Raw genomic sequence first — 14,513 nt, forward strand, 5'->3', positions numbered from 1 at the left:
AGCATTCTTTAACACAACTACACCCATGGAGTTAGCACCTCACCCCTGAGTTGGGAGGAACACACAAAACCAGAAGCTGGGCCTGAGTCCACTTACGAAAGTTTTCCCAAGAAGGTGGCAGAAAGAATGTTACCCTCTGAATGGTTTCAATCAGTTGGAGGGTTCCAAGGCAGGGTAGATGGAGAGAGATGCATCCCAACTCCCCCTTTCCCTTTGTTCTCCTGGTTGACCTGGGCTTTAGGATTGAGGCCACCTCATCACCTAGAGCTCAGAAGGCAGACCCCATAGGTAGCCCCTTCGTCCCCACGGCAGGAACTGAGCCGACACTTTGGTACAGAAACGAGGGAAAACACTCCCTGATTTTTAATCTGACTTCCGATCACAGCGCAATGGGCGTCACACACACTTCCAGACCCTGTGGTGGGAAACCCTGGGGAGGGAGGGGTTCAGGGAGGAGGACAGAGACTCAGAATGGGAGCAGAAGGAATCAAAATCAAAGATCTGGGGGTGTAGTGAGGGGTGGGAGGGTGGGTAAGGGGGGGCCGGCCAGGCGATACATTCCAACTGCTCCAGTGGGGGCCAGCCAGAGGCCTGGGTCCCTCACCCTTACTTTAGGTGCCCCAGAGCTGGGGGTAATGGCAGCAGGGCAGGTGAGATGCTGCCCTCCCTCACCCATGCCCCTGGTGAGTCAGAGGGCAAGGATGTAGGGGAGAAAGGGGGCAGTCCCTCTTCTTTACCCTCCCGGCCACTCCAAGGTGTGGGGGAGGGGAGCCACCTCCTCTGCTTCAGAGGGAGGCTCAGAGAGGGAGAGTCACTTGCCCAAAGTCACGCAGCACAGCAGGGACCGGAACCCTGATACTGGACCGCCCAAAGTCAGGGCAGTCACGGTGGAGCTGCGTTAGCCCCAGAGCGCGGAGGGGGCATCACCTGGGGAAGTGGAAGAAAGAATCAAAGCTTCCCTCTCACACTGGATCTGGATGCTAAGTTCGCCACCCATGACCCCATCCCCAGACTCCTCTTCATCATCACCCTGGGCTGCCTGGTGTCCCGGTCCGCATGCCACAGCTCGGCTACCTCGGAGCTAGCTTGTTCTGTCTCTCTCCTAACAAGGGGCCTTGCTATCTTCCCACCAGAGCAGGGCTGAGGGCTCAGCCTCAAGACCTTGGCCCGGAGGCAGGGGGCCTCACACCATTTCTCCCGCCCTCCAAGTCCCCCAGTAATCTCCTCAGGCCACTCAGGTCTTCATTTCTTTTGTTATTTCTAAGTCGGTACAAAACTGACAGTGATCAGCTCTGGTGACGAGAGGTAGAAACTGGCCAGGCAGCTGGAGAAAACAGGGTGGAGCGGGTCAGGGCATAGTATCATCAGGTGTTGGGACAAGGGGGCATCAGATCCCAAGGGCCTCCGTCTGGGGGTAGGGATGCCGGCATTATCGCCCCCAAGCACGGGAGCAGGGGGGGTGCATAATTCGTTTGGTGGCTCTGCCTCTTCCCAGATTAATCAGGGTAGTCTGAGATTCAAGGCAGGCAGGGTCTGGGGCAGTCAGCTTGGGGTCAGATGGGGAAATAAACAAGAGTCTTCGCTGAAATAACCTGACTGACTGCTCCCTCAATCCGCCCACCACCAGCCCCTCCCCCCACACCCCCCATCTGGCAGGCCACCCAACCCAGAAGGGAATAGAGGGCTGGAAGCTGGCATCATGTAAATAAATCTATCATTTGGGGCATTCCCTCTCCACATTCTGTCAAGAAGAAAAAAAAATTTTTTTGTTTTTTTTAACCCAGGGGGTGAGCTGGCTTTAGGGTCAGGAAGAGGGTGAGGGGCACCCGGCAGGGACGGACCATCAAGTTAAGGCTGGAAGGTAGGTTGTTGTGTCTCTGGGGGGGCTGTTGGGCGGGGAGGTCTCCCTGGAAGGGGGAGAGCTCAGCCTTCTCCCCCTGACGGACCTTAGGACCTCAACCCTCGGACCCCAGTTGTGGTCCGTGGGCCACCCGCATCTCTCTGCCCTGTGCCGGTGATGCTGACGGTCAGAAGGCTGGCCTCACCAAGAAGCTGCCAGGATCCGCGACAAGGGGGTGGATGGCATGAGAGCCCTGTGAACGAAGCTGGAAGGTGGAGAGGGTGGGGAAACCAATAGACGCGCGGGCGGACAGACAGACATACAGACACGGGGAAAGACGACGCGGAGTGATGACAAGACACCACACATACTCTCTGGAGAAGACGGGTGTGTGTGGGGGTGGGGGGTCCAGCCAAGGCAGCACCACCCCACCCCCACCCTGCGTGTCCCGCGCGCACACCCCGATCCCGATCCCGGAGGACGGGGTGCCCCTGGGGCCGGGTCGGGAACCGCAGAAACTACAGCACTAGAGGCGGCCGTCCCGGGGCGGAGAGGAGCGGGACCGGGTGGTGACGGGGACACTCCCTCTTGCCGCCCTCGGCCTCTTCCCCCTCCCCGGGGGAGGTGCGTGGCTGTGGGGTGTCGCAGGCCCCAAGCTCCGCCGGCCGTCGGAGTTCTCTTTCCGCCCCACGCCCAGCCGTGTCACATGACGGCGCAGCGGTTGCGGCGCAGCGCGCCCTGGAAGCGCAGGGCGGCATGCACGTGCTTGCAGCGCGCGCAGCCCACGCTCTTGAGCAGCTCGCTGAAGAGCAGGAGGATGTGCCAGTTGTACTTGGCCGAGCACTCCACGTAGCCGCACTTCCAGGTCTTGCGCACCAGGTGGGACACGTTCCAGCGCGGGATCACGCGTCCACGCTGCAGGTCCCGCTTGTTGCCCACGATGATGATGGGTGTCTCTGAGGTGCCGATCACCCTGCAGGGTGAAGTGGGAAGCCCGCTCAGCACCCCACCGTCTCTCGTCTCACAACCCCCGGACCTAAGGTAGGGTGGGCTGTGCCTGATCCCTGTTAACTGCTACCATCCCTCTGTTCCAGGCGCCGCGCTATGACTGGCATAGAAAAGATAGGTTATTTATGTTCTCCCCGGGACTTCCCTGGTGGCCCAGTGGTTAAGACTCCCACTCCCAATGCAGGGGCATGGGTTCGATCCCTGGTGGGGAAACTTACATCCAGCATGCTGCGGAGCATTCGTAATAATAATGTTCTCCCCATTGTACAGATGAGGAAACTGAGGTTGGCTTAGTTATGCAGCCCTGGAAGTCTCCTTCCTGGAACCTCTGATCTTAACTAGCCAGCCCATGGTATGGGTCCCAAAAGGGGTTAAGAGAAACAGGGACAGCAAAATGGAGTGAGTGCGTGTTTAACTATGTGTGTGGGAGCCAGACATTCCTGCACCCTTTTCACAGGAAGTGGCTGGCACGGGGGCATCCACTTAAGTGGCAGTGGAGTGTATCTCAGCCCCTCACCTCGTCTCTAGGATCTGCTGGCGGATGGTCTTGACGTACTCAAAGCTGTCAAAGCAGCAGATGTCGTAGACCAGGATGTAGGCGTGGACACTCCGGAGTCCCCTGCAGCAGGTGTCTGCCCATTCCTGCAACACCCCCAACCACAGCAAGGTCAGAGCAGTCATGAGGGTCCCCTGTGACCCCTGCCACCTCCAGCGATATGCAGCACTCTCAGCTGCCACTGCACCCTAAACATTCCACACTCTCCTGTCTCCAGGGCCAGGCCCAGGGCAGAATCCAAGTGCTCAGTGCTACACCTTCCCCACCTCAAAGCCAGGATAGGTCAGCTCACACTGTCTGACTTCCAGGGCCACTGTCTGTCCCATGCATGCCTGGAGCTGAGTTCTCTCTGGTCCCATTTCGTACCCCAATCTGTCCATCCAGCCCTTTATTCAATTACATTTATTAAATGCCTCTAAGAGCGCAGCCTTGAGCTAGTTGTTGGACCTGTTGAAATCCTGTCTCCCCAGGCCTCAGAACAGATGCCTCCTCCTCCTCCAAGAACCCTTCCTGCAAGTAAGGGACTATTCTTTTCATCTTCTATGTTCTTAGAACAGCTGCATGACACCTTGGTCAGAGCAACAGCTCTATACCTTCTCCATCCCTAAGTCCCCCATTCTGTTGTGAGCTCCTGAGAGGACCAGAACCCAGCCTTCCTCATTTTTACATACCTCCTCCCCCTTCCCATCAGGGCCTCACACCTGTAGGCTCTTAGCAGGCTCTTGGATGGCACAGCCTAGGCTGGAGAACTCTCCATGGTCCTGAACCCCACCTGGACCCAATTCCTGCCTGTAATGCTGCCCGTAGGTTGCTGCCTGAGGTGCCCCTTCTGTTTGCTTCACTCTGGCTTCAAGGTTGAGAAGAAGCAGCCCTGAGGTGAAAAAGGTTGAGACCGGATGCCTACTGGGGGCTGATTTAGACCAGGGCCACAGGGCAGCTCCAGGGAGATGGAACTTCCTGAACACCAGTGGCAAATTCTCCTGGAAAGGGCTGCAGCTCAAGTTGCACAGGCCCCTGGCAAGGCTGAGTGCACTAAAGGGAAGATTCCTTAAGAGATTAATTAGCCAATTAACCTGCCAGCACATGAGAACTGCAAGGGCAGCAGAAGGCAGCCAATGTGTGGAAAGGAGGGGCTCCTGGAAGCTTGGCAAGGCAGAGACCTCCCAGGATAAGGAGGATGAGGGTTTTCTCTAGGAACCAGAGCCCAGGAAAAGACGAGAGGGAGGTGCAGGCCTGTCTCCAGCACCAGCTTATGAGCTGAACTGGGGTAGGGACCGGGCTTGGAGGACTGCAGTAGGCTCTACACTGCAGAGAAGGATGAAAAGGGGAGAGGCTTGGGCGACAGTGGGGGAGAGTTAAGTCTGACTCCAGACAAGCGCTTCCCAACTCAAAGGCTTAGAAGCTGCTGCAGTGGATTTCTCCAGGGGGATGATGTGGCATCTTTTGTTTGTGCTGAGTTTTAACTTTGGTGCGGGGGGGTGGGGGAGTGGGGGGAAGATGCTGAGGACAAATCTGAAACCACAGGAAACCAGGAACTCGCTTCTCAGGCCAGGACAGACTGTAGTCCACTGGACATGGGGACCTCTGGGAGGTTGGGACCCTGCGTGTTTGCCATTCCTCCCCCATCCCATTGCAAGGAGTAGTAATCAGTGGGAAGTGGGAGGGGTGGGGAAACAGGCAGAGAGGGAACAGCTCTCTGCTGGGGAGAGGGAACAGCTGCCAGCCTTCGAGGGTGATAGTCCCACTGCTCCCCCCAACCTGCTACCTCCTCAAGGGGGCCTTCCAGGCTGCCTCCCACCCACTCCTCTCTGGGGGTCCGAAGAGGCAGGGGAAGAAGCCTCCTGATTGGCTGGGTAGTCCCTTCACCCTTGATTGAAGGGAGCAAGCAAGAAAGCTCAGCCTGCCTTCCAGCTAGCTCCATGAATCATTCCAGATGGTAAAGGGCCATCTTGGGGCTGTGTCAAGACAGAGAAGGAGCTATGGAAACTGAGTCCAGTGCCAAGGACATGGGAGCTGAGGGAGCCACCTGGGTGCCAGCCATGCATTTGCTGCTCACTCCTTTGGTGCGTTGCACATACCCTCTAACCTCCACTCCCTTCTCTGATAGGAGGAGAGGGACCACAGAAGCAACAGCTGAGGCTCAGGCCCTAGAAACGCCACCCTCCTAGGCTGGTTCTCATCTGGCATTGCGGAAGAACGTGTTCTTACTTTCAGACAGTAGCCCCTGGGATTTCTACTATTTGTTCCTTGGGGCATGCCGGATCCTGTCTCAGCATTTCTTGGTACCATGTCCCTTTCTTGTGCTCCAGGGGTGACGTCTTAGACATCCTTGGAGAGTCCAAAACTCAGGGTCCACCAAGAAGAAAAAGGCCAGTGATCCAACAGAAAGATGGGTGAAGGCATTGATAATTTTCAGATAAAGGAAAGCAAAGGCCCTCAAACATATGGAGAGATGATGCTCAACTTCGCTCATAATCAGAGATGTAAATAAAAAGTACACCGAGACTATCCTAGCTCATTTTTCAGACTATCAGAAATACAAAAGTTTGACAATACACTCTCTGGTGGCGTTAGGGAAACAAGTGCTCATGTAACGTCTCTCAAAGGAGCACAAAATATGCACCTTTGTATTAGGTTGGCCAAAAAGTTTGTTTGGGTTTTTCCGTAATACCTTAGAGTTATCTGTCTATTTTAAGGGAAAACATGGACAAACTTTGGCTAACCCAGCAGAAGGGGAGGGGAATATGGCACCTTTCAAACTCCAATTGCATTTATTATTTGACCTAGCAATGCCATTTCTAGAAATCGATTCCACGCGTATACCTTCCTATGTACAACATGGGGGCTTCCCTGGTGGCTCAGACAGTAAAGAATCTGCCTGCAATGCAGGAGACCTGGGTTTGATCCTTGGGTCGGGAAGATGCCCTGGAGAAGGAAATGGCAACCCACTCCAGTATTCTTGCCTGCAGAATTTCATGGACCAAGGGGCCCGGTGGGCTACAGTCCACAGCACTGCAAAGAGTCGGACACGACTGAGTGACACACACACACATGTACAACATGACTATTACAAGCCTATTCACTGTGGCATTGTTTTGAAGCAAAAATTTGGAAACAGCCCACTTGTTCAGCAAGAGGGGATTCCACTAATATGTCTCCAATGGAATACAGTGTAGCCGTGAAAAAAGAATGAAGAAGAAAAAACCACTACAATATTGTAAAGTAATTAGCCTCCAGTTAAAATAAATTAATAAAAAATAACAACACACAACATGAAAAAGTACAGCTAAAAACACTAAGACAAGTGAAAACAAATACTTAAAAAATTTTTTTTAAAAATGAAGAAAAGATCTCTAAGTACAGATGTGGAAAGACCTCCAGGTTATAATGTCAAGCCAAAAAAAACCCAACAACAACAAGGTGCGGGATAGTTTTTTTTTTTAATGCAAGAAGGGGAGTGGAATAAGAATGCGTTTTCTTATTTGCATAAAGAAATACTGGAAGTATCAATTAAAAAACCAATGAGAATGGCTCTACAGAGTGGAGCCAGAGTCAGGGTGGAGGGCAGCAATGGGGCTGAGATTTCTGAGTGTGCTTTTTGTTTTTTAAACATAAGGTTTGGGCTTTTAAATTGGATCTTACCAATTCTGAAATTGAAATTAAATGAAAACACACAACAAAATGTGAAAAAAATAAACTCAGCTCAATGCACAGGACTAGGGTGGAAGCTAAGCTTTCACTCGGGCTACTGTTGGCCTCGTTTGGAGGAGAACGTGAACATCTGGCCTTGAACCCACTGCCCTGACCACAGTGTCCCCTAGGGCTGAGGCGTGGACCAGGCTTTTGTCTTTGATGCAGACACCCCTGGACCTGGGAAAGATAGGTGTCCCAGAGGTTGGGCCAAGGCCCTCCTGCCTGGAGTTGCTGAGACAATGCCAAGTATGATTCCCCCTCCCCCTGCCCCCACCAGCCCCATCTGAGAAATTACTGTATTTGCATAGTGACAAGTGGCCAAGCTACAGCCCCTGCCTTCGGGGCCTCCTCTGTTTGTCTTTCCTGGAGAAACTCTGCATTCCGGTCAGGGGCTTTTTCAGTGAGCCAACCCAACCCCCTCTCAAGCCAGACCTAGAGAGAGGGAAGGAGGACCTAGGCCTGCAGGCGGGACCCTGTGAGCCGGAGCCCTGGGGTCATCTGAATCCAACCCCAGCAGGAAAGGCTGCCCCGGGGGCCAGTTCTGAGTTCAGGGGACAGAGCATCACCTAAGAGAACAGGCCCTTGAGCAAGAGACCTGGTGGGGGTCTCCGGCCTCTGAGTACACACCTTTCCCAGGCCCCAGCCTTTTCTTCTATAGATGATGTGGGTCTGAGGCCATGGGAGGCAGAGCCCAGAATATTAATAGGCGTCTGGTGCTTTCTGTCTTTCTCTCCACTGGCCCTCACCTGCCAAGATCCCACCCAGCTGAGACATCACCTCCCAGGACCCCCAGCCTGACACACCTGGTGGGATGGATGCCCCCATAAGGGTTGTCTTAGTTCCCTGTGTCCCTCCAGTCATGACAGTCATCAACATAATTGCCTGTTTGCCTTCTCACCAGACTACGAGTTCCTTGAAAGCAAAGTGCTCTCTGTTTTGAGCCCTATTCGACCCTAGTGCCCACCACAGGGCCAGGCACACATTGAAAGTGTTAGTCGCTCAGTCCTGTCCAACTCTTTGCGACTCCACTGTAGCCCGTCAGGCTCCTCCGTCCATGGAACTCTCCAGGCAAAAATAACTGGAGTGGGTTGCCATTCCCTTCTCCAGGGGATCTTCCCGACCCAGGGATCGAACCCGGGTCTCCTGTGTTGCAGGCAGATTCTTTGCCACCTGAGCCACATTCCTCAAATATCTGTTGGATGAACCGGTGCACAAATGAATGGGATCCTGGCAAAGCTCTTAGCAGAGTGGCAGGTGGTGAAGTGCGGAGCTCTCAAAGCTGGCAGCAGGGTCAGCGCCCAGCCCCTCCTCCGCCCGGGCCCCGCGCCATGCCCCCCTACCTGCAGTGTGTTGACCGGGAAGGCGCTGATGGGCGGGAAGTCGAGGATCTGGAGGTCGTGCACGTGGCCGTTCATGACGACAGCAGGCAGGTAGAGGCGGCGGGCGGTGGTGGGCACGCAGACCTCGCTGAACTCGTTGTACAGGAACTGGCGCACGATGGCACTCTTGCCCACGCCTCGCGCCCCCAGCACGGCCACCCGGTAGGTGGAGACCATGCCTCCCGCCCGGCTCCGCCACCGCGTCCTCGCCGCTGCCTGGGGCTCCCCCGGGCTGCATATTCCAGGGGCTGGGGGCTCAGCCACCGTCAGGACCCATCACTGCTGCCCCCTGCTTGCCCAGGGCCCTCTGCGGACTCCACCTGGCCTGTGGGGATGAAAGGCTGGCTTTGGTGGGCTGGCTTCTCCTGGGACAGATTTCCTGCATTTTTCCACCTTGGGGACCATGCTGGAGCTGTTCCTGCCACTTGGGATGTCCCACCCTCCTTTTTCCAGAACTCCTATCCCATTTATCCAGAACCTCCCCTCCTCCCTTCTCCATTCTCCCTGCTGTCCATCCCATCAGTGGGAATCAGCTTTCTTGACCTGTGTTATGACCTGACTTTTGGCCGGTCTGACTCCCAAACCCCAGGCAAGGCTGCAGAGGGGAGTGGAAAGAGCACTAGCCTTGTTTCAAGCCCCAGCTTTCCCACGGAGCCCAGGATAAGACGACACCTTGCAGTCTCCTCGTCCTCAGGGGTGAGACTGGGCCAGTGTGTCTCAGTGGAGGTGCTCCTGCCATTTTTGGGGAGAGAGAATTCTTTACTGAGCAGGACATTTTATGTGCCTGGCTGCCAGGAGGTACTTGCCAGCAGCAGGCTCTCGGGACTATGATGACCCAAAGTGTGTTCCCCACCATCTGCCACCTTCAACCCCTGCTGAGAACCCCTGGACTAAAGGATGGCTTTGGCTCTGGAGCGTGACACTTGTTGAGCGGTTACTCTAGGTCAGCACGCCCATGTGGTTATCTTTGCTGTGTTGTTCAGTGGCTAAGTCATGTCCGACTCTGCAACCCCATGGACTGCAGCACGCCAGGCTTCCCTGTCCTCTACTATCTCCTGGAGTTTACTCAAATTCATGTCCATTGAGTCAGTGATGCTGTCTAACCATCTCATCCTCTGCCACCCCCTTCTCCTTCTGCCTTCAATCCTTCCCAGCATCCAGGTCTTTTCTAGTGTTATCCATAGTCAATACAATATTCTCAGGTGGTAGTTATTCCCACTTCAGAGAGAAGGCTTAGAGGGAACAAGACATGAGCCCAAGGCACACAGCTGAGAAAGGCTTTCTACAATGTACTCCTTTCTACAATGTCGGAGTACTCCCAGCTTCCAAATTTAATGATTCTAGTTGGCGAAGGCCACAGGCCAAGGGCTGGGTCTAATTCTCTGGCAACCTTTGAGATCAGCGGGCCTGGCACACAGCAGGTGGCCAGGAAAGGGCTGCTTTGGGGTTGAACCTTGCCATGGCTTCAAGCAAGCTCCTTGCTGCTCAGTTTCCAGTGAGTTTAGTGTGGGAATAAATCCCAGCTCTGATGTTTCCCAGCTGCAGGGCAGAGGGCAGATGGCCTGTCCAATCTGAGCCATGTTCTGCACACATACAAAGTAGGGTCCTGAGCCCCTACTTCTGAAATAATTCAAGTAAACCTCTTAGCCAGGTGCCCTCTCTTTCTGTGGAGGATGCTGACCAGGGAAGCAGGTATATATGCCTGGGACTTCCTGTCTGCTAAATGGGTCTGGGGGAGATGGGCGTGCTGGGCTCTGATAGGGCCACAGCCTCCAGAACACACGCATGCTTTCTCTGTCGGTGTGTACCCTTTCCCCACGTGCGCAGCTCACAGCTGAACGTCCCTCAGTCTGGCCTGGCTCAGAGGACCCCATCCATTGGGCATGGATGTGCGCACACAGCAGAGTAAACCAAGGGCCGGATTTGGGGTGAGACCCACCAGCTTTGGATCCCCTGCTCTGCCCGTCACCTACAGTGTGATCGTGGGCAAGAAACTTTACAGGGTGTTGTGAGGTTGAGCATGCACAGTGCCTGCACAGAGGAGGTGCTCACTAAACAGGGATGAGGGGCCCTTCGTTCATCAAAGACTTTCCACGATCCCAGGGGGGCCTCCTAGCCATCCCCAATGGGTCACTGTGCACTGCTGCTCACATATATGTAGTGTGTGTGCAATCCTCCCCCATTTTATTGAAGGTGAAAACAAAGTCAGGGATGTGAAGACCAGGTAGCCCGTTGAGCTATCAGTTAAGCCTAGGACCCTCATCTCTTTCCTGCCCCATGCAGTGTCCTTTTCCCAACAAGGGCTTCTCTACTTCTGTGAGCTCCCAACGTGGGGAAGTCCCAGCCCCTCCTCCCCCTAAACTCCTCCAGGGCCCTGGGCCCCTCAGGCATCCCTGGACCCTGTCAGCTTGGCAGAGAGCCTCAGCTGGGTTAATTACATAACCAGCACACGCTGGGGAGGGGGGCATCTTAGGGGAAGAAGAGAGGGCAAAGGATTTGAGAAGACTTCCGGCCTCCCCCTGGGTGTGGCAACTTATGAGGTCTCTAGGCTGTACCCTACCTGCAGATTCTCCTGGACAACATACTCCCTTGCCCTGAAATCAACCCTTTCTCGGGGAAGAGCTAGGGAATAAAAGCGGAACAACAGTGCTGGAGCCAAGGAGCAGGGTGCAGAGAGAGGGCCCTGGGTTGGGGACAGCTTCCTGGAGCCCAGCAGGCCCAAGTGTAGTCCCATCCCTGACTCAGACGTGACCCAGGCCCCCCTCCCGCTTCCCAGGCAGGGGTCCTGGGTCTGAGTGTTTATTAATCCAACATCCCCAGCAGCGGGGGGGTGAAGGGGGTGGTGGAAGAGGACTGTCCAGAGAAGCAGGGCCCAGGCACCCCTCAGCCTCCCTCCCCAAGGCCTGAGCTCTGCAGTGAGTCTGCAGATGGCGCCCAGGGACAGACACTGGGGCCAAAGCCTGCTTCTGGTTCCCCTGCCGGGGGCCCGGACACCTGAGTCCCAGCCCCAAGCTGAGGGCGTGTTGGGGGGTGGGGGTTTGCAAGTCCTGTGGACCGAGGCACCACGTCGGCCCGCTGTTGGTGCTCATCACATTCCTGTGGGAGTGGGTGGGTGGGTGCGTGGGTGCGTCGGAGGATGCTGGGTTCCCTACGACCTGATTGGTAGGAGCGGAGGGGCGGGGGGAGGCCGGAGCCCTGCCGGCTCTCCGCCTCCAGCACCTCGCAGGCACCCCCCACCCCCCGCACCAGCGCTCACGTGGCCGCCCCGCGCCGCTTCCCCGCCAGCCTGCCGGCCCCCTCCTCCCTCCGCGTCCCTGGCCCCCCGTCGGCCAGGCCGGCCCCCCTCCACACCCCCACCGACCCAGCCGGGCCGCGGCCCGCCAGCCTCCCGCCGCTTACCCGGGGCCGTCCTAGCTGCCCCCAGCCCGGGCGGGCCGGCCGGCCGGCCGGCGGGGCCGCGCTCCCCCCGGGCTCCGGCGCTGCCCCCTGGCTGGCTCCCCGGCCCGGGGGGAGAGAGGTGCGGGCGCCCCCGGATGCCCAGTCAGGGCGGGCGCGGGGCGGCGCGGGGCAGGTGCTGGTCGCCGAGGGGGTAGCAAACCTCCTCCGGCCCCGCTCTCCCTCCGGAGCGCGCCGCCCGCTCGCGCCGGGAGGAGGAGGCGGCGGCGGGCGCGGAGCGGGGGGCGGGGGGGCGTGCCCGGCCGGCCTTCCGCTGGGTCCCTGAGCCCGCCGTCTGCACCGGGGCGGCCCGGGACCAATTCTTCATCCCGAGCCTCGACCTTCACCCCTTCTGACTCTCCTTGCGATGTGTTTAACTCCAACCTGGAGGGGCGGAAAAAAGGGACTGGAGAAGCCCTAAAGACTCTTGCTTCCTCTTGCTTCTCTCCATATCCCGCCCCACCCCACCGTCCCACCCCCACCACACACCCCAGGTGTAGCTCTCCTCTAACCCTTCCCGGTTCAGTTCTGGATGGGCGCCCACTGCGTGCTAGAGGGCATCGAGCCTCCTCTCGTCCACCCCGCAGATAGTCACCGCCAAGGGTGGTCACTTTCACCCTTCACTGCCTCAGTGAGAGAAGAGCAGAGAGGCCAGCAAAACAAAGCTCATCCTCAGCCGTTGCGTGACCTCCATGCCCTGAAACGACTGCTCCCCTCTCATCTGCAGACGGGGAGATGCCGGCTTTTGCCCACGTCCAGGGCAGAATCGCCTGTATATTTATTCTAAAGAAATCGTGGTCAGGGTCATTGATCATAGGCAGCTAACAATTAAGATCAGGTACTATGTGCCAAACCGTGGGCTCCCATCTTTGCCTGTATCTTCCAAGTTGACCCTCTCAATACTACGAGGTAGATTCTGTTTCCTCGGTTTTATAGGTGAGATAGTTGAGGCTGAGAGAGGCTGAGTGGACTGGTCTTACTGAAGTGTAAAATGCGGAATCAAAGATTGGGAGTCTGTAGTGGGGCAGCCACTGAGGACCTTGGCCGATGCTCACAGTTTAACCCCGAGACCAGAGGCAGACACAAGGCGCTCACGTGTGCCCTGTGTGCAAAGTCAACGTCCCGAGGGCAACGTCCCGGCCAAGCAGTGAGAAGAGTCCACGGAGGCTTCAGGGGAGGCGACATTCAAGGAAGGAGCCTTGAAAGAAGTAGAACTGGGCAAACTGGGCTGCCAGGGCAGGGAGGGCATGGATGAGGAAGGCTTCAGATCAGAGAATCTAGGGGTGATTCCAGGGCTTTGAGAAGGGAGTACAGGAACCAGACAGAGGGGGCTGGAAATACAAAAGGAGGCTGAGAGGCTGGTTGATGTGAAGTCACAAAGGCCTTGGTTGCCTGGTAGGGAGTTTGGATCTAGACCTGTCTCACTGGGGTACATGGAACAGTTTTGAAGCAGGCCAGCAACCTGGTCAGCGATGCAGGTGCAGGGAGGAGGAGGAAGCTGGGAGAAATCTCTCAAGAGTTTTTACCCTTGGACCCAGCATCTCCCACTGTGTGACTTTCTATACTTTCTGGTCTGCACGTGGGCCCCAGCTTCTGCCCTGAGGGCTGAGCACCCTCCCTGTTGCTGCCCTTCCCCCTCCTGTCCAGACAAAGAGCACAATGGTTACAAGCCTGGGCTTCAGATCAAGCAGGTCTAGATTTAGATCTTGGCCCTACCACTTACTCTGCCACTGAAGGCAAATTACTTGACCTCTCTGAATTCTCTGCCTTATTTATAAAGTGGAGTTGTCCCCAAGGCACAAATGAGCCTGTGGTGTGGTGAGTCCTCAACGCAGTGCCTGGCATGGGGTCTCACTGTGTGACCTTTTGTTTGTCTTTTGTTTTACAGATACAGCCACTAAAAGGGAGGCTGAACCACCCCCTGGGAAAGCATTTCTATTTATGCTAGGATGGCTCCCAGGTGCTGGGGTAGGGTTTTGAGAGGGGTCAGGGCAGCAGCTAGAAGCAAATTCAGAGGCAAGAAGAGCACGGATCCCCTCTTCTAGTGCCACTTTTGTTCTGGTGACATCAGGTTCCCTGGCCCTATGGGATTGCAATGGGGTCAACCAACAGACTCTTAATTTGATTAAATTGTCCAGGGCACCACCAGTCCCCCCACCATTTCTGAAAATATTTCATCCTTACTCTGCCCAAGGATCTCAGAATTTGTCTACTCCCCCGAGTCCATTCTAGTTCTGTTTCAGCCCAAGGAAACCTAGAAACAAAAAATCATTCAATGCTCACACACACTTTGCAGCCAGGCTTCTCAGAATTCTCAGCTTAGCTCCCCTAGGGGAACACAGAGCCACAAGTTCATTACGGGGCCTCACACTGGCTTGCAGTGATAAGTCATTTAAAACAATGTATGGATTGCTTTATATGAAAGCTGGAATCAAGATTGCTGGGAGAAATATCAAGAACCTCAGATATGCAGATGATACCACCTTTATGGCAGAAAGTGAAGAACTAAAGAGCCTCTTGATGAAAGTGAAAGAGGAGAGTGAAAAGTTAAAGCTCAACATTCAGAAAAAAAAGATCATGGCATCTGGTCCCATCACTTCAT

The 14,513-nt window shown here is 55.7% G+C and overlaps 1 protein-coding gene across 1 annotated transcript; it reads right to left on the reverse strand.

Moving 5' to 3' along the window:
- Positions 333-11,923, reverse strand: RASL10B (RAS like family 10 member B). The gene is made up of 4 exons (XM_018064220.1): positions 11,876-11,923; positions 8,438-8,801; positions 3,366-3,490; positions 333-2,813 (listed from the first exon to the last, which is right to left on the reverse strand). Exons 2-4 carry the CDS (start codon positions 8,651-8,653, stop codon positions 2,543-2,545), a joined length of 612 nt encoding a protein of 203 aa, XP_017919709.1. The 5' UTR covers positions 8,654-8,801; positions 11,876-11,923; the 3' UTR covers positions 333-2,542.

This window comes from Capra hircus, chromosome 19 (genome assembly GCF_001704415.2).
Source record: "Capra hircus breed San Clemente chromosome 19, ASM170441v1, whole genome shotgun sequence".
In the NCBI taxonomy this organism is placed as follows: Eukaryota; Metazoa; Chordata; class Mammalia; order Artiodactyla; family Bovidae; genus Capra; species Capra hircus.

Coding starts and splice junctions, on each gene's coding strand:
- RASL10B (XM_018064220.1), bottom strand. CDS start 8,653: ATGGTCTCCACCTACCGGGTGGCCGTGCTGGGGGCGCGAGGCGTGGGC. Junction 3,491..8,437: donor TCCCGGTCAACACACTGCAG/GTAGGGGGGCAT, acceptor GGGGTGTTGCAG/GAATGGGCAGACACCTGCTG. Junction 2,814..3,365: donor CAGCAGATCCTAGAGACGAG/GTGAGGGGCTGA, acceptor TTCACCCTGCAG/GGTGATCGGCACCTCAGAGA.